Source organism: Stigmatopora nigra, chromosome 9, assembly GCF_051989575.1.
Source record: "Stigmatopora nigra isolate UIUO_SnigA chromosome 9, RoL_Snig_1.1, whole genome shotgun sequence".
Classification (NCBI taxonomy): domain Eukaryota; kingdom Metazoa; phylum Chordata; class Actinopteri; order Syngnathiformes; family Syngnathidae; genus Stigmatopora; species Stigmatopora nigra.
The window spans coordinates 8,885,478-8,906,416 of record NC_135516.1 but is presented as its reverse complement, the minus strand read 5'-3'; the positions used below and the strand labels follow the sequence as shown (position 1 = coordinate 8,906,416).

The window sequence follows — 20,939 nt, the reverse complement described above, 5'->3', positions numbered from 1 at the left end:
ATCCAAAGTCTAAAAACAAGTCATTCATTGGCAAAGCAGTCATTGTGGGCCTGTTTTTGTTCCAACCAATCCTGCACAGACATTTTGACCAATGAGATTTCTTGCAGAAAACAAGAAGCACCTGACTGCAATCCACTGATTGCACTTGTAGGACACCAAATTGGGTAAAGGTGCTCTCTCTCTCAATGAATTGACATGAAATGCGTCACATATAGACGGTATGAGTTTAATGATAGTTTGCAAATTACTGCTGCTTGGAAATGGCGTCATGTCCAAGTCTGACTCATTTGATTTATACAGGACTCGAGACAATATCTCTTATGCAACAGCTTGGGTAAATTGCTATCTATATAACGCCACCAAAGAATAGATGACATTTGGAGCAAAGACGTTTCCATTAGTGTCATTTGTCTTCATTTTGCAAATGGAATTGTCATAGGAAATGAGATTCTAATTTAAAATTTTAGCAACGTCCACCGCCAATCATGCCATTTTGAATGAATTGGGCATTTATAGCAGTTTAAAGCAGGCATTAAATCAATATATTTTCCTAAAGTATAAATGTATGTTGCCTATAGGTTGCCCTTCTATGCCTACAGTCAAGCTTATTTGCAGGAAAACATGACAACTGTTAAATCAATTTTATCAATGTTTCCACTATTTTTTTTACAGTTTGCTCTAAGCAAATATTTCCTAAATGTATTTGCTAATATATAAATTCCTAATCCTTAGATTGATTTCAATAGGGACTCTGCATTCTGTCGGTGTAATTCAGAGTTACAAGATGCACCCTTTGAGAGGCTGAAGCAGGGGAGGGGGCTAAAGTGGGGGTCTTGGCCAAGGCTGCACGATGTCTTGAATGTACAGTTTGTTTGAGGGGCTGAGAAAATATGTCACGTCGGGGGTCGTGGTTTCGACTCTAACGTTGGAGGGTGGAAGCCAATGAGCGTCTGATACCTGCCTCCTCTTCCTCACTCCCTCCTTCCTCTTCCTCCTCCTTTCCATGCCCACAGAGACGCTCACGAGTGGCGAGCGAGCTTGTTTCAAACATCTGGGCTAGAAAAACTTACTTTTTTCGACGTTTTTTTTCCACGCGGGACATTCTTTTCAATGGGGGTGAAAGGATAAAGGGCGATTTTCTTTTGGCGTGGAATGTCATACATGCTGGCACATTTGGAAGACGCGATGACGCCTGGCAAATTGATGCGTAAAAGTGGTAATTATTGACAAAAAGTAGGGCTTTTTTTTGCTTTTGAAATGGGGGATAAAGACATCGGGGTGGAAGTTGTCAATTTTGAGTGTCACTTCAAGCCCATCGCCCCCTTTGCAATCTGATTTGTTATTAATGGTTTTGATTGTCAATTTGGCCAGGGTTTTATTTTTGGGGGACGTGGCTGGGATAAAGCGTCATGGCTCCAAGTTTGAGTGGGACTTTATTTTAAAAAAAGACCTAAAAATACAGCTTTGTCTTTTCTTCTTCTTCTTCCTACAAAGACTCATTTGAACTTCCCACCGCAGAAGGCAGAGCGACATAAATAGTGCTGACATGTGGATGTAATTTCACCAGTAAGGGAGGGAAGGGGGGGTTTAAAAAAGAGACATATGAAAAAAAAGGGGGGAATAAAGTCAGCACTGCTGAGCCCATAAGCGTTCAGATGATAGGAAATTAAAAGCCTGACTGGATTATAGAGTGTGAGCAGCAAAAGAGGGCAGATGGAGTGATGATAATCATAATAAAAATGGGGAGAGAGAAGCAATACGTAGTGCGCTTTTGAAAAGTCGATCAATTAAATCAATTCTGAGCATCATCAGCACCTTTTTTGGGAGGACTCGGAGGAAGAAGTGAGAGCAGCACATCAGTGATGGGATCCACTTCGAAGCTCCCCAGTCTGGATTTGCTTCTCATCTCACTACTCTGCACTTTCTGCCTGGTAAGAACTCTCTTTTTTAATCTTTTTACAATCCCATGCTTGATAGGAAGGTGGAATTTTCATATCACCTGCCAGGGTCGATTCCCTTCCAGCATTCAACAAGGCGGAAGGAATGCTTTCCTGATGTTTCATTAGAGAAACCTTCATATTATGATCACAAAAGTCATTCTTATGCTTTTTTTTGTTGCAGAAAGTTCTTGTATTTTAACTTCCGCAAACAAACACAACTATTAGTAACTTGCAGTTTCTCAATACTGCAAAAGAACACAGTGTAAACATAATGAACCTGTGAATTCATGCAACATGTGCTATGAGGGTGAATGAGCATTCATTTTTGGTTATCTGAACATTATTTTTCTCCATCAGTAAGATCCAGGTAATGAACAAAAAAGTCATGGTTTCCTGGAATGTCCCAACCAAATCCCCCTTTTGGCCTTATAGCACTCAAACAGAACATTAGAATTCATCCCTACAATGTCTGTGGGCCATTTTTGAGTCTTAAAAAGTCTTTCAAAGTTCTGCTTAACATTAAAATTGCCTTAATTTCCCGCTAGCTCTCCGGGAAATAAGAAGGGTCATTGTCAGGTCGCCAAATTTTCTCCAGGCCAGGTATTGGTGGATTGCTGCTTTCTCACGGTGAGAGTTGTAAATCAGCAATTTTATAGGAAAGGATAATCATTCTTTGGATGGCAATAGGATATTTTTTGCTATTGCAGTCCAATACAATTCGATTAAAGGGCTTTTGAGCAAAATAATAGAATGCATATACATTTAGATTCAGCTTGGTGTCTCTAGTTAGCCGGGATAAGCTCCAGCACCCCCTACAACTCTTGTGAGGACAAGCAGTTGAAAAATGGATGAATGAATCTATGCATTTACGCAATAGTGAAATAATACCCGAGTTAATATAAAATACAAAGGCATTTTGAACTATTTTGTAGGTATATTTCAATGAAAAACATTCTTTGACTGTAAAAAAGACTGGAAAGATGTCCGGATGCTAAAAAAAATATGAAAAAAATCAATCTAAAATCTGCACTACAGTTGCGCCTTCAACAGGCACTTTGCCGGATTGGTGAGGATCGCCGCGTACGTGGTCTGTCGGTGTCATGGCCGACACAATTAACGCCTGCTTCACCTGCGTTTAGGTCGGGATGTTTGCTCAGGCTTGTTTCCCTGAGATTTTTCTTTTTCCAAGCCGTGACTGACGAAAATAAGAAAAAAAAAAAAGGGACGTGGACACAACAGATGCCAAAGCAAAGAGTGGAAAGTCTGCGTCTGTGTTTGTAGAGAGAATACAAAGATTTTTTATTTTTAACTTGCCTTCTATATATTTTAGAAGTCTAATAAAAATATACAACAGCTGCATATAACGATTTTTTAATCGAATTATGTACAATATTCTTTATTTATTCATTAATTATGAAAAAAAATTATATCTAATCCAATTCTAATCTAATCGTCTAATATGTCTGCCTTTTTTAATTATTATCATTTTTTATACAAAATATCATTTTATTCTTTTGAAAATTGCCTCTAAAAACACACCAAATAAGATTTAATCTTTATTTTGGAAGCGTGAACATGTTTCAGTTAATTGAGCAATTTTCTTTGAATTGAGACCCTTTTGACTCCATTGTTGTAGTCTTTCAACTAGATTTTCTTGATTGTGTTTTGCACCTTAGCTGAAACATTAACCGCAAAACACACAAAAAAAAAAAAAACCTTAAGAGTAACCACTGTCCTCACTTTCTTGATAATCGCAATTTTCTTTATTAAGCGGATGCGGCTTTCGGGAAAATTCTCGTTAAGCATTGAATTGGGACCTTGTGACATTCTCATGTGCGCCATGAGTGTCTCTAATTATGTCTGACTTTTTTTGGCGTGTTGCCCACGCCATTTTAATGGGCGTGAATATTTACAATGTGAAGTAGAAGTTCAAGCTTTATTCTAATCAGTTTTCCACTTGACCTGTACATGGGTCAACATTAATACATGATGACATTACAGTGGGACGATAATCAAAATGTGCTCTGGCAGAGATGCTGACATCACTAAAACAACACATAGAAAGTGTCTTATGATCTGTTTGGACGGATGAACTTTTAATGCAGTCAATGTGTTTACTTTTGATTGGAATAAAATGCAAATTATGAATTTCATTTCTTAGTACCGCTACAGTCCTATTACAACCACAAAAATATAGTTTCTAAATGAAAGTAGACATTTTACAAGAATATATTGCCATTTTTCTTGAATTACGAAATGAGAAAATGCCGAAAATTACTGCATTGATTTAATATGGGCATAAAATGTTGTTTTCATGTTTGTCACTACTTTACCTGCATGCAAAAAGACTGTATCCTCCATAAGGAACTTAATCAATGATTCAGCCCACATTCATTAAGAGCACTTCATAGCATTTCACCATAGCTTTGATCATAAGTCTCTCTTATCAGGTCCAATTAAGTCAACAGAACCCTGTCACAACCTTTTTAAAACTCCTTAAAATCTTTTCACAAGCCCCCTGTGCCCGAAACATTTTTCGATGCAGTATTTATTCCATTTTATCTACGTGACAAGTGTCGGGACTTTCAGCTGATGTTCGGAGCACACCACTATGTGTGGACGGACATATGCCATCTGTGATTATGTGATTGGAACACGCTATGTCAGGAAAGCTTCTGGAGGCCCTTTGGTTCTTTAAGCATAGGATAATGTGGAGTGGCAATATTTCTATCCTCATGCTCTTGTTTTTTGACTTACTGATTTAGTAAAAAATAACTGTCGTGCTCAAAGTGTGGTACAAAATAACTTTGTCTAATGTACTGCATTGCATTTTGCAAGACCAGTTCGGTTATATTCAACTTAACCTACTAAAGAACTTGTTATGTTTTAAAATTGTTTCTTTTTCGGGGAATTTGAACAACTTTTGAAGTGGAAACATTTTACCCACTTTTTTAGATCCAACACAATTTTGTGACTTGTAAAAATAAACTTCAATTCTACCTTTCGTTAAAGCTGGCTGAGATGGTGGTAATCAGAGCCCTATTTATTGATTATTATTTATTTTAATTGATGTAAAATATTCGAAAAACACTGAAAGAGACGATAGAGTATTTAGTAGCATTTTTTTTTTTACACTCGGCTATTTCATTGCTGGGATTTTTTTAGCAGCCCATTGAGTTAATAAACCCGTCTTCAGTTTTTTTGCAGTGGCCATGTTTGGCTCAGGAAAAGGGTTTGTTTTCTTGACTTGCTGTGACCTTTTGCTGCCTCCCCCTTCAACCTTTTTCAAAGACGAGCGTATGTGCAACTCAATGCCACTGTCAGCAGTGCCATATTGCTAACTGTGTCTGGGTGGCTTGTTGGCTTGTTCTTTTATAAGTGCCGTCTAAAATTAGATTAGTAATCTGGCCTTGCTTTCAATTCATCAATCTAAAAATGCTTGCTTTAGAAACGTAAATAAATGTAATGGGATTAAATGCATTGAGAACCACTGAATCTATTTAATATTATAATATAACACATAATATTGAGGGTTAATATATAATATACATGTATATGAAGATACATAACATAATAAAGTAGAGTTGTACTCCATTTTTGACTCATTTTAATTAAGACTCAATACGTTTCTAGAGCAGGGGTAGAGAACCTATGGCTCGGGAGCCACATGTGGCTCCTTTGATGGGTGGATCTGGCTCTCCGCTAACCTGTGAACTAAAATATGGACACATCTAGCGCTTCTTTAATCTTCATTTTTTCACATTAGACTTCTGGAATGCATACTCTCATTTATTAGCAACTGCATAATAATTTCAAAAGGAGTTTTTTCCACTTTAAAAGTGGTAAAATGACTAAAAACATAGGCACCCATTTATGTATTTTGACTTTTAAATTCGGCAAATTGCTCTCAAGGAATAACATTAGAAAATATGAATTGTTTCTGGCTCTCTTTGTTAAATAGGTTCCCGACTCCTGGTCTAGAGTAACAATTTCATCACAGAAATTGTCGTATATTTGTGTACTGGTGAGTCGTATTAAAGTAGACTGTTTGATCCATGTAATTTCTATGATGATGTAGAATATTGCCCAATTAGAGTATATACTCCGAGCTTGCTTTATTACAGATGTGGGCACAATGACTGATTGCCTCTCCTCTTGCGTTTATTTATTGAGGTTTTGTGTCAATGTTGTCCCGCGGGCCTCCCGGTGGGCAGCGATATACGTATGCTTGGAATCCAAGAATACCGTCCGTCGTGTCCACGTGAAAATTCTCAAGTGTGCCTTTGCTATTGACTGAATCTGTTATCCCTTCCCCCCACTGTTTCTCTAGGAATAGAGTTTCAAATATACAAAATTCTTCAGGCTTCCACCACAACCCTCACATGCACCACAAGCGCCATCATCCTTAGAGGATTTCGGATTTCTCTGAAACATTTGGTATTGCGTTACTATGAATTAAGAGTTTATCTCAAGATTTGCAACACCATTTACTCAAATAATATCAAATCATTTCCCTATTGTAATGAATTCATTTATTCCAGCTCGCCCGCCCCCAAAATATTTTTATATAAGGACATTTAGAGCCAAAAACAATGCTTTTAAAGCACCTTTTTTTCTGATTCTAATGCTTCGTGTGAACAGCCACAATTTGTCTTGACCTCAAATTATTTGGTTTGCTGCCAAGTGGTTGACTGATTAGAAATTTGCATGATTGAGGTATATGAATATGAAAAAAATATATATATATATATTCCTATTTATACAGGAAAGGGCAAAAGTCTTACTAATATAGTCATCTGAACTTGCAGAAAAAGAACAAACAGCACCAAATGTAGCAAAACAGCACTCAAACATAACCTTCGTATTTCATGTTTTTCAGATTACATGCAGTTTTTTTCCCTTTATGCTGTAATATAAAAAATAACATGCCTAAAAAGTGCAGGTTTGCCTCATCTGAGGCTTTTTTCTCTGTCATTAAACATTTTGGCAATTTCAAATCCTATCCCTTTCAAGTCATTTTAGTTTTTTTCTTTGAAGCAATTTTGCTGACGCCTTAACAATATAGATTTCTATTCTTGTGGTATTGCTAGACATATTATTTTTCTTTCTTTCATTTGACTTAGCCAGAGCTAAAGTATAAGTCGTATATTTAAATATATTGTTGCATGCCAAAAGAAGACAAATGTGGTGCAGTTAAAGTCGTATAATTCCTGATAGGCCAAACCCGGTTGGAGTGCACCTCGAACTTTTACTTTTACATAATCAGGTCGGTACTGCAAACAAACAAAAACAAGGAAACAAAAAAGACTCTTTGATATGTGCTCTTGTGCAAAAATGTTTGTCACTTTACGTTGTTTAGTTCACTCAAGAAGCATGTGCTTGTTTTCATGAAGACCTTTGCTATATGATTTGCCCTAATTCCTGCATGGCATCATGGGAATTATTCTACATGTTATATAGCATCCCCTCCCTTTACATCCATGCTCGGGGGGGCTAAAATATGTCGCATATATTACGCACAAATAAATGCCATATTGAAGGTCAAAGCAATGTTTAGAGGATCACAAGAAAAACAAGTCTTGTTCTTGTAGAATATGGATTTCAAATTAATATAATAAACAGTCTGCAGGCTTCTATTAGATGTGCTCAGAAGTACTTCATAATTGGAAAGTTTATACACAGCTTCACACGCTAATTTAGATTTGGAAAATTCTCCCAATTAGCCGCACTCTTGGCCAGTTTTAATTAAAGGTGCCTCACAGAGTGCACTTCAATCACTGTGACTGTCCACATGACTCTTGGCTCATTAAGTAAAATCAAAACATGATCGTTGAGCCCTCCTGGCTAATTATTCCTCAATGTTTAATTGTAATTTAATTGGGTGGGGGTAGTATTCCCAAGAAATGATCAAGTTGGGATGAGGACAGTAGGATAGTATACTTTGTGCCTGATTGCAGAATCCTTGTTTATTTGTTTTGTTTTTAAGGAGATAAATTAGGATAATTATCCACATATTAAAATTAAGCTGGGTGTCCTTAAAGAATACTCCAAAGTAACTGATGGACCTAATTTCCCACCAACGGGGGGATACTTCATTAAAAAGTTGACATTGAGATCAACAGCTGTTTCTTGAAGAAAAAAAACAAAAACACGTTTTTTCCCTTTAAGGCCAACAAAGAATATTGTGTAAAACATCTTTTATTCTCACCTGAATGGGGTCAGGTTAGAGAACAATGTCCCTATAAGCCCCGAGGGTACAGTTTATCATTCATTCATCTGAGTTTTCTTCTTTTTTTTAACGAAACGATGATCTTGGGAGAGCTTCAGGTATTTTCTAGTGACCTGTTTTCTTCTGTAGCTAAATGCATTTTTCTATAGGTGTCTTTGAAAAATGAATGAGTCCATTAGGAAACTCCCAGGGATCTATCATGATAAATATTGTAGCGGTTCATGTTCTTTGACCTCATTGTTCTGGAAACTAGGTCTAGGTGTTTGAAAAGTAATCATATTGATTTGACAAGTATCTTTAACGTTAAAATAAAATCCTGATCATTTTTGTTAAACCCAAATTGTAATAAATGGCACCTATGAGACTACCATGTGTAAACTTTAAATTCCAAAAGCATGAATCAGATATTACTTACGCTTCCAATAACGCAGAGGCGAATTCCTCTGACACATCCTTAACAAGTCTTTAAGGAGAAATTGGTTCTATCAAGCATAATGGAGTTCTGTATGAAGCCCTTGAGTTATACTCTATTTGCAGCTGGTCTCAGAATAACCCATTAGGGAACGCATTATGAAGTACGGTGGTACCTGTACTTACAAAATTGGTTCCAGAAGTGGTTATACAACATAAATTTTGCATATGTAGACACAATTTATATATAAAAACTCCAATACAATCTAATACTACCAACTAAACCCTTTAAAATGATAAAAGTTTGCCAATTTTGTAGGAAATATATTGCAAAACACAAAAAAGTGTATGTAGTCATTCACAAGTGGAGCTACTACTGTATTAAAATAACTTGTTGCTAAGAATAAGCACAGATCTATAAGACAATGTAGATATTTTTATTTTTAAAAGTTAACAACACTGTAAGAAGTACAAATTGAAGCATAATACTTGTTAGAATTAGATCCAATGCATTCCAATGGCACATCCCAAAACCATAAAGTTGAGATCCGGTTCCGGCTCCATTTATGTCTCACAAATAAAAGATGTGCCAGGAAAAGTGTTGTCAACACAGAGAAACCTTCTTGTTTGTCTGTTTTTTGGCGATATCCAATATTTGATTGGTCCCCTGATGGCAAATCTGTCAGCGAGGATGCGAATTTTTAGGGTAAATAGTTACTACGGCCAACCTTTCCTATCCAGATCACACTTCATCACATGCAAGTTATTTATATTAGCAATATACATAAAATATTTACCCTGGTCGCTGTAAAGCACCTCTATTATGGGAATACAGTCAAATGTTTGTTTAATGTACTTATTTTGGTCATTTGCCATTCTTTGGAGCATGGGCTAACATTGACTTCCTTGTTGTTGGCATACATTCAATGCAGGGTCTCGGGGGGGTTTCGGGCCTTGTACTTTTGCAAAATACGGAGTTAAATTATAGCTGGGACGGATCTTGTTTTTAGTGGCCACTGGGCTATCGAGAGAGAGAGAGAAAACAACGTGAATGTTACTTTAGACGCTTTGGCAGTGGTTAAAACTTTTCAGTTCCGGGATATTACGAAGTATGTGAGTCAGTGCCACTCCTCTTCAACGCTGCAATTTGCATTTGACGATAAAAACCGCAGGCCGCAAAAAAGACTGGTTGTCCTTTAGAAATGCTCGCAGACCTCATTCTGACTTAAAGCGGCGTTTAGCCCCTAATTATACCCTCCGTCGCTCGCCAGACTGAAGCGCGGTCCCAGATGGAAACAATGTGTGCGCACCAAGCCGCTGCAGCTGGGGCGCTTTGTCAAATTAAAACTGAAAAAAAAAGTCTATCCTGATATTGTAGAAGAGATTTAATACGACAAAGTATGGGTCAAGCTTTTGGGAATTTAAAAGCTAGGAATGGTTATGTAAGAATACTTCATATTATAATGGAGCATTGTGCAACCATGCACGAGGTCGCATTAATAAGGCTGTAAACTTAGTCACGGATGAGTGATTATGGACATAGATGAGGATTATGAAGATTATGGTCTGTAAATATACGAGTTTAAAAGCCACAGAAGCGTTTTCTCCTTTTTTTCCATGTAACCAATGGTGTCATTAACTGTAAATGATCACATCGACCCATAATCCTCCAAAGCTAAAAATAAAAGAAGCTTGACAAGTGTTATATTAATGCCAGAAATCTGTCCGTTTTATTAATATCTCTTTTTTTTGCTTATTCAAACTCTGCAGTTATCGTGAGTGTTTAGCTCGAATCAAACAACCCCTTTGACAGGATTATGATGAGTTTGGGACACAAAACAAGATTGTTTTTTTATGCTTTTGGCAGTTATGCTTCATGTTTGCCGTAGAAAATGGATGTTACAAAGCGCCAGCGTCTTGTATTCACTGTGGGGAAATTCAGGAAATGAATTTGGTCAACCGCAAGTTGCTCGAGGACGACTCGTATACATTCAAAATGTACAGGCGTTCCCAATCAGGACTTGTGGCATCCTCACATTTCCACTTTTTGACAGACGTTTTTCTTCCCTTGGATTAAAATAAAGTCTTATTAGTTGCCGTGGTTTGTTTGCTAAAATCATTTCAGCGTTGTGTTACCATCCAACTGTAATACCCATGGGTCAGAATGGCGAGTCTAGTATACAGTAGCAATACTCATAGATCCTAAATACACTTCTCTCAATATTGGTCTTATAGAGCATTTAAGTCATCAAGCCACAGTTTGCGCATGCAGAAAAGTAGAAACTTGCGGCTTATTCAAGTAGAGTTTGTATTCTCGCGAGTAGCCAATGAAAAGAAGAAGAAAAAAAAATGTGTGTACACGGTACATTTTTATTTTGGCTCGTTGTGAAAATCACAGAAAGAATGCTGTGTTTTGAAATGAAATATAGTAAATAAGAATGTGGATGTTTCTCCCCCCGCGAAAGGCCATGTTGACTCTAGTGGTTTGGATGTGTGCCAGCGGAGGTGGAGAACTTAGTAGAAAATAATCAGGCTCATTACCTTGCATCTTCTTTTCCAAACGTTACATGATACACCGTTGTAAGCAGTTTTCCCTTAAAGTGCACCTCGTGCATTAATTTTGCAACTTCCGATAGTGCTTGTTCTCATTAAATTTCAAATGAGTTATACCAGTATAGCAATTCTTTCATCTAAAACTTGTGTAAAGCATAATTAAATCTCTTCTACTTTGGATAATTGTGATTATGGCATCCAGATGTGAAAATACATTGAAGTCAATGACACTCTACCACTATCAGTGTCAACCATGCCTTTTTGTTGCAGTAAAAATAGTGTTTGTTACTCCCTTTGTTTACTCAATCATAGGGTGAATGCCAATTCTACACAATTAATTACAATTCCATGCAGGAATAATTGATAAATAGCCTGGAACCAGGCCATGCATTGAGTGAATTAAGTGATAAACACGGTGCCATAGTGTGTCTGCAATCATTTTTTTTGACCCTATCTTTACTTGGAAGTTACTCAGGCTGCCAAATTCCCCAAGCGCCAAGTAACGACATAGCTTTAATAATTATACATTGAAGCCAAACGGTATAATTGTGAACTTCTCCCCCCTCCAATTTCCCATCATGCCATAAAATAATTGTTTATATGCGTGAAGTGCTTGTTAAACTGCCATTAGTAATCTCATAGAGTAGAGCAACACATGCCCTTATACATTGTGTTTCCACAATCATTTCATGCTTTGCTTACCTGCACGGAAGAGTTCATTACTGGATTCAAATCATGGCAATAATGTGTAATCAACACAAAGAAATGACATTTAGATATGAAAAATACTGCTGACTGAAAAATGTATAACGGTTTTGACCCAAAAGGTCACGAATATAATCGGCATCGGCTGATTCTACTCAAATATTCTCGCTGTCTGTCATCTTCAATTCATGTTAATGTAGCAACACTTTTTCCACTGTCCACATAACAGTGGATTTAACTACATTCCTACAAGTTTAATTATCCACGCAGGAGCACTATGTCCAATAGTTTTGATTTTCAAGGCCCATTGTTATGTTTTGCCCTGAGATGTTGCTGCAATAATATACTATGCTTATAGAATTTAAATTCTACTCTACAAAATGTGCCAATTACTTTGGACTCCTACCATGAAGTAACTTTTTAACCTCCTAGGACTCACCAGGTATCCTAGCAATCGTGACCATCCCCTAATTTTGGACATTTAAGTCTCATATCCCCCAACTGGTGCCTATAGTTATCTGGGATAAGCTCGAGCACCCCTTTCAACCCTTGTGAGGATAAACAGTGCGGAAAATGAATGAATAACTTTGAGCTAGATGCATTATATACGCATATATTAATTTCCCTGGGTGGAAAATTAAACCCCTGTTGAGCTGTTCTTTATAAATTTGAACTTTCACTAAGAAACACATAACGTTGATTAAAGTGCTCACATTCAGAATGTAACATCTCATTTGTTTCCTTTCATAACATAACAAAGGAATCAATGCAATGATGAACTTTTAAATCAGCACAAGTGAGATCTTCCACTGAAGTACTCTAAGCTTTCCTACAGGTGAAAATATAGCGAGTGGGTCTGCAGAACTCGGCTGTGGAATATTCTATATTGACTTTCCTGAGCACAGTCAACAAGTAGCAACTATCCTTGTTCGCCTGCGGTCGAATGTTATTCCGCATGCGGTTATTTACTGGGGGGGGGGGGGACCATGAGCGTCTCCATTATGTGGAGAGTATTCAGCGGCAGTGGCAGAATGGCCATCTTTATTTCCAGGCTGAAAATAGCATGGATGGCGACTGGGATTGACGCATTGTGGTATTTTGCACTGCAGAGTTGGTGGAAGACTCGAAATTAGGGCATGGGTTTCTCAATTCGTTGAGGGACTAAACACACTGTGACTTTCAGAGCTACGATGAAAAACATAAGCAAAGAGTAGGATAATTGTTACAATCATAATTTCAATCTTCTCTAAAGCACCTCTAGTAGTAGATCAGTTTTCCTCAAGTGCACCTAAAAATGCTATGGAATCTTTTATTGATCATTCTATCCAAACCTAAACCATACTCCCAGGACGTTTTGGGGTATATATCTGTAGTATATCTATAGGTTCTAAAAGACAACACTTTTTTTTAAATTACATATGGATTCTAAAATTGCATATTGGATTTCAATAGCAGTAGCAGAGCTCCACAGTATTGACGCCTGTAACCACACGATATTAAAAGTTTATCTTCCTTCAATCGTCATGAATTTTGAAAGTTCATTGAAGACATTTTTCACTAATTTAAAAATAAAAAAAACAGTTATGTTGCTCTGCACCTCATTACCTTCTGTTTTTGTTTGTTCAGTCCCCTTCAGTATGACAAAATCACCTCGGGCCCAAATAGATTTCCCATCACAATGTAAATGCACATTGCAGAAGGGCAAAGCAATAAAATTGATTTTTCTTCACAAAGACTCTCTGTGAAATAGAAACTCCTACACTGATGAGACTATGGATGTCCTGAAGCTCAGGTTTTCTGCCGGACCAAAGGGAAAAAAAAAAGAATAACAACTGCATTCTCATTTAGTACTTGAATAATAATGTCTTAGTGCAAGGGTGTCAGACTCGGGTTGGTTCGCGGGCCACGTTAATGTCAACTTGATTTCATGTGGGCTGGACCATTTTAGATATTACATTTAGATTTTTTTTCTATAAATTGATTAAAAGAACTGGATTAAAACCCATTTTTTTATAGATCTAAAACAATGTTTCTATTAGCTTTTTATATATATATATTTTTAGATTTTACAAAATAATTTTTGAACAAAAAACAGACAAAAATGATCAAAAAATTACAATTATTGATTTAAAAGGGGCAAAATCAGGAAATATGGTATACATCTATACTATTCATTTTAATGAAGCCTTAGTGTATTTACTGTTAGTTTTCTACTGCCCTGATGCATGACTAAATTTGAGTAATTCTCAATTGAACTACACCAAATCCTGCAGATAGGGGCTCCAATCATGTTTTTTTTTCAAGGCCCTGCTTCTTGACACGCTAGGTCAAAACGACTGGTGCCTTTTAATGTGTTTTTGGCCTAAAGACAAATCTCAAGGGCAAATGTTGAGCTTGTCAAGAAGAGCATTAGAGACGACATGTTTCCTCTGATAGAACACTCCACCTGGAGCGACCATACTCTCAAACTCGCTGTTAGGAGGGAGAAAAAACAACTAGGTTTTGTCCCTTGTCAGATGGGATTAAAGGTCACCTTCACTTATGGATATGAAGGCAAAAGCAAAAGTCTTTTTTTTATGAAAGAGAAAATATGAATTCAAAATATAGCGTTTCGTTCAACATTTGGACACTTCTGACAAATTGGATTACCTTCTTGCAATATTTTACTTTTATAGAGACTTATGTTTATGTAAGAAATACATCAGAAAATGACGTTGCAATTCATCACTGAAGATTGGTCCATTTGTCAAAATGAAAGACCCACGAGAAGACAGATCAATATGATGGATTTGTGAAAAAAAAATGATATTGACCCAAGTTGAAACATAGAAACTTTCTGTCTAACAGTGAAAAAAAAACCCCAAGGGGACAGAGAAAGAAATTGTATATATTTTATATCATACTGCTGGTAAATTTCAGTGCTTATGTTGCACTATTAACTAGTAGTCCTCTAAATAACGATGACATTTGTTCTCTTTTCTTCTGCAGGCCCATGCGGATGACGTACTCACCAAAGAAGAGCAGATAGCGCTGCTTTTCAAAGCAAGGCACAAGTGCGAAAGCCTCGTCAAGTCCAGGCAGGGCAAGCTACCTGGTAAGTGGCCAATCCTCATTCACTCACTGTCCAGACCATTTTAACTGGAGGTAAATAAGTTTTATGCTCTGCTCTTATTTACAATTGATTCGTTTCTCGACTGTACTACAGTTGAATGTTAAATAGATGTTTTTTTTATATATATTTCTTTGCTACAGGATGCATCAAAATTGTTTTGAGTATTCCTAAACATGATGCAGGAATATACATGGCATGTCAAAACATATCATAATGATAATGGTATGACAAATCTCAAGTGGTCCATAGTTATTTATGTCAATCAAACTAGAAGGCATCTTCAAATAATAACATTGTATAATTTAGAAGGACATCCATCCTCTCTATTCTTTCATCATCATGAAAATCTTAAGTGGTCCTCAATTTCTATTAGACCATCTGCCAATAGGATCATCAGTATCGCCGAGTGCAAAAAAAAAAAAATCTACTATTAATCCTTGTTTATTACCATTGGCTGGATTTTCATGAAGTAGATTTCTCTCTCCTTTATTAACTCAGAAAACTGTGACACATTCCCGGCAGGTGGAATGATAACTTTTTTTCTTCTTATTGATTTGACCATTGCGATCAAAGCTTCTTCCAGATGGAATTAAGCTTAAATTGATAGAATGATGGGTAAAGACACATTATGTGACATGAGGAAGTGAACTGCAGGGAGTTTTGGATCCAGAAACTAATAAGCAATCGTGATTAATGTAGATAGAAAGAGCCAAAAAGGATTAGTAGTTTGATCCTTTAAATCAATAGCGTATTCATTGAAAATGGCAATGCTAAATATAAATACATAGCTACAGTCAAATGTAATGAAAAAAATCAGATTGGCATGATGAAATAATGATACTGAGTATAAAATAATGGGCAATGAGTCATATAGTTTATAGAAATGAAAGAAAAGTTTCTAAAATACATAGCTGTTCATTCTTAATTCTTTTTTTGTATCTCTTTTTTGAAGTATCAGTGCTTTCTCAGTTTTCATCAATGCACATTTTCATCTCATTCAGTCTTCTGGCACACCCACTGTATCTAAAATTGGATTTTTAACATGGAAACACAAAAGCGACATAATTCCGTGACAGCTGGAGATGGCTTGGCATCATAAAAAAATAAAAAAATAGTACTTTTTTGTAGACTTGCCTATTATATCAATCACAGGCAAAAATGCTTACAACTCTACACCACCAGACAAATACAACCTTGGTAATAAATTCTGACTAGGGAAAATTCTCCAAACAATAATTTTGAATGACTTGCTCTTGAATTAAAACTTACTAAGGTGTAAACATCATGGATTTCCGTGTCAAACACTTTACGTAAGTCGTTTACTGCCAATGATGGCAATTTACCGTGTCGCTCACTATCAATGACAGCCAATTACCTGAAAAAAATCCACTTTGCTCCTCTTGTTTGCCCCAGTTAACACAGCTATTTGACACAGCTAAAGCAATTTCCTGTCTTTGATTCTCATACACGATTTTCATTTAATATTATGTGGAAGTTCTATTATTTTTTTTATGATTTCAATCAATGGCCGATCTGCTTTCCTTATGCTATTGCCTAGGGATGATTATTTGTATATTGACAGTGTCTGAGGACTGTTTTTTTTTTCTATTCACCCAATTGTTCTAAAGAATATTTGGTATTATCATGGCCAAACCAAGAATATGTGCCCCCTCTAGCTCCAAGTAAATTGCGGTCGTAGTGATTGACCTCACATAAATGTAACATGGAATTAAATATTTGCTTCCAGGAAATATGGAAACAAAAGGTTTTGTGTGGTGCTTCCAAAGATGGGTTTGAGTAATATCCAAGAAACTCAAATGAAATTGTAAAAATACGACTGTAGGCGCCAAACGGCCTCTATAATAATACTGACGTGTTTATTCTCTAAATATACTTAAGATCCACTGCCATCAGAGTGCGTGTTGGTAAGCCTACACGTGCGTGTGCATGAGTGTTGCTCATCTGACCAACAGCCCACTTAATCCATCCTGACGGTTTCAGTTTGACTGCAAGGCTTCGTGTCACACTTGAGGACTCACTTTGGGACTCTTAGTAAACATATTTGCCAGTTAAAATGGCATTTATTTTGTAATTATTACTTTAAAAGCACCAGCAGTGAAACAATTCATTTACAATTTCGATATAAAATCATGTTTTTCTTACTAGGAATTTAATTCCTAACATTTTTTATTTTAAATCATTTTAATACATGTGGTCTTTGTGCAATTTTACAAGGAGAAAAATGACAGTTTTAAAGGGAGAAATACGTCTTTTTAAGAAAACTTTATTCAAAAGTTGAGTTATTCAACTCCCAGTTTGGGCAATAGCAGCTAGTTGATTAAATATGAACACAGTCAACTTTTAATTTCACCTCAGAAATGCTTTCTTTTTTCATTTTTTGTGTACAGGTGAGCAAATATTATGTACAGACATATTAGTGATGCTTCACTCTTGGAACATATAGTCTTTTGTTGAGAAATAAATGTACATTACTAGCAAATATTATGCTGCCAACCCCAAATGATCCCATTTAATGAGGGTTAGAATGTTCAAACAAGATGCTCATGTGCCATGCGCCACTGTTCACTGACCTCATTTACGCGTATAGTTAAGAGAGTCGTGATTAATATTTTACCTGATTAATGAAACATACGTCCCCCTCGCAGTTATATTTTTTTTATGGATGGATAAACACGTAGCGCATGCTCCTGTTTCTGCACGATTAACGGCTTTTCGCTTTTAATGACCCCATTAAAGGTCTTCAATGTTGCACATCTACATGAATCCTGTTGCAAAGTAGCATTTACGTAACAATTCTTTAAACTGTTTTTGTTCAAGCTCAAATATAGTTCTCTTTACTGCTCATTCACAATTTATGTGGATTGGATTGGGTGAGATAGAAGCTTAAAACATGGTGAAAAATGACGAAATACTGCAAGAACTGAGGCAAAGTGGTATAAGTACTTAAATACTGTTTCAGAAACACATACTTATGTTGAATTGAGTTATCTGGCGAATAATCCAGCACCCTATCTGAGCCTTGTGAGGATAAGTGGTATAGGAAATGAATAAAATTAATATTACACGTTTATCTCTCAGAATTTTTAAAGTCTAACATTACTTTTTGAGTCCGTGAAGCCTGCCATTTTGATTTAACATCAACATTTACTGTGTTGTCTCGTACATAGTTTGTCAATCAATATACAACAGGAAATGCTTCACACATTTCCATAAAGTCGGTCTCACCCAGTGACAAGCGTGAAAAAGTCATGTCCAATGAAAGCTTTCCCGGTGATCCATGTAAGTGTTTACCCTAAAGTGGTAGAAAGGCGTCGGACATGTTGGACTGTTTTTAGGAGCTTTGACCAAAGTTATGCAGTGTGTTCTTTTTCTGTTGTTGCTTTGTGGTGTGGCCTTGAAAAGTGCGGAACACCCAGTGGATTGCGGTGATTATGCAGTTTTTCAAGCTTTTTACAGGATGAGGGTGGACTTATTTCTGCATTTTCTTTTCTTGCCACCTACTTAGGCGCTTTTGATGTCATGGCAGTGTTTTTTTTTTTTTGCACAAGGTAATCATAGCCCTTCAGTAGCTGCAAAACAGATCAATAGTCCATTGGACTACAAAGATATTAGTGATATTAGTAGTGTGTGTTACACTGTACATGGTCATTGGATAGTGAGCAGTTTGGATCGTACATCTAATCCTACTGAACTTTATAGTTCCATAAAGGTCAGTATAGTAACACGTGTTAAACTTTCCTCTATTCACTTCAACAAAGCAATAGCTTTTAACTTCTTCAATAACAGGGAAGGTATCTAATGAATTTAGTTTTTTCATTATTCTGCATCTGTATGTGTAAAATCCAAATAGATTTACTTAAAGTTACACCAAGCTGCCTTAATACGCTGATCTAGATAGCTCAGGAATAAAAACACTGTCTGTATTATATCAACTGTTTTTCTCTCTTTACTGTATGCTCTTGTTATTTGTACTCAAAATACACCCAGACAAGCTTCTCATTGAGAGAAAACATACTGAGGCTAGCGTTAGGGGGAAGCTGGGATGACATTGTGGTGGGAAGTGGGATCGATGCCTCAGACCTCGCTTTGGGTGAAAAATAGCCAAAGTTTGTGGTCTGTGCATAGAATAACATTAACGGGGGGAAAAGTGCAGCTGTTTTGACATCTGCGAGTCATAATTAAAATCACACCGTGGGTGTCAGGTCCATTTGCATCAATAATACCAGACTTCCTTTATAGTCTCGTCTTTGTTTACATTGTGGTCAATTTGCCTATAGGGTGTGTATGTACAGTATACAGTATATAAATAGACAGTACATGCATGTAGTATATCAGTGTCTAATTTAGACTCATTGCTGGTGGTCCTATAGTAAGAGATCAGGATGTGTGGTTAGGGAGGCATACCATAAAATCTGCTTTTTCATTCAGTTAGGAGAAAAATGTGGTTAATGTGTGCCCCCAGTCCCCTTTTTTGATTGCGGGAACTGAAAAGATGGACTGCAGAAAAGGCATCGTTTTTGGTTTTATCCCAAGCTGGTTATTAGTGGTTAAAGTTAGGCAGATGTTTTAAATAATGGCATGATTTGAGTGCCAAACCATACTCCAAAGAATTTGAGGTGGAGTGGAGGGAGTGGGGATGTTGTTATCAGAGGCCTGTGGTCATTCTGTCTGACGACAATTATTTTGAATGGGGTTAAGGCTCTATGAATGATACAGGAATTTTGCATGTGTGTGTGTGTGTGTATTTTGGGGGGCTTATGTTAGGGCAAAAGTTTGAATGTTAACCTTTAAAGAAAAATAGGAATAAAATAGCTTGCATTTTATTATTATTTTAAATTTTTGGTGTAAAGATTTTAAAATTGAAATAAATTTAATATTGGTTAGGGTTAGCTAAGGTATTTTGCCAGTTGAATTTCTGCAAGAGAATGGTCCCACACTGCGTAATTTGTTATTTAGTGCCACACTATTTTCATTGAAAATCAGTTAGTCAGAACAACTCAGCATGTATAAAATACCATGATCGGAAGTCTTAATTGCATCGTACTGGGCCGAAAACAATGAGTGCTCTCTGCATGACCCACAGTGCAGTAAAAGGTTGCTCATTTACTCTGTAAAGTACATTCATGTGCGCCACATTTTTTTAAAAGCGTACACACTGCTGCTTTTGTTCAGAACTGTTTAGGATGTGATGCTGTTTTGCTCTGCTGTTGTCTCCATAGATGGTCATTGCACACCAGAATGGGATGGCATTGTGTGTTGGCCAGAAAGTTTTGCAGGAAAGCTTGTGTCCACCTCATGTCCGGAGTACATCTATGACTTCAACCACAGAGGTAAGATCGACCCTACAGTCATCAAATAGATTTTCCTTTTCTTTTTTTTTAAATTGTCTTGGGAAAGCACAATCCCCGAAAATAGGAATATAAAGTCAACTCATTGGCTGCAAGCCATGCTTTCTAAAACAATAATTCATTCATCCTGGGGTTCCAATGTCTGGACCTAAAATGTGTCACTTGAAGCATACAGTTTTAAAAAAATGGAATCTCTGTCCATTTGCTTTGATTTAGTAGAATAATTCTTATGGCCCTAACAGTGTCGGTCACTTTGTCACTTTTTTTTTTCCTTGATCTCCATATTTCTGCACATTTCTCACTGTGGACTTATTAAAATTCGCTGTTTGATTTTACATATATTACCTCTGAACAAGATGGCAATGACCTCTAGTTGTGTCAAATGAGGTTTTTTTTTTATAGAAGTAAAAATAGATGCTGGGTTAGGGCTCCTTTTCCTTCCTTAATAAAACGATAATTTGCACCATTTATTATATCACAGCTGACCTTTGATAAAAAAAAAAAACATTATCAGTGGAAATAATGTAACTGGTATATTTCATACCTAAAACAAGATGGAGAATATAATAATACTATTTCTTAGTGATTGTAAAATGCAGTAGGAATTCAATATGAATGAA

The 20,939-nt window shown here is 36.6% G+C and overlaps 1 protein-coding gene across 2 annotated transcripts in view; it reads left to right on the top strand.

The window, feature by feature from the left end:
* Positions 1 to 791: 791 nt before the first annotated feature.
* pth1r (parathyroid hormone 1 receptor) overlaps positions 792 to 20,939 on the top strand; it is a 42,598-nt gene continuing 22,450 nt past the window's right edge. For both annotated transcript variants that reach the window (XR_013327409.1, XM_077724686.1), the window contains exons 1-3: positions 792 to 1,931; positions 14,827 to 14,932; positions 20,191 to 20,301. Coding sequence is in view for 1 of the 2 variants with exons in the window: in XM_077724686.1 (XP_077580812.1) it covers positions 1,863 to 1,931; positions 14,827 to 14,932; positions 20,191 to 20,301 (286 nt within the window). In the remaining variant the exon portion in view is untranslated. The remainder of the gene's footprint in view (positions 1,932 to 14,826; positions 14,933 to 20,190; positions 20,302 to 20,939) is intronic.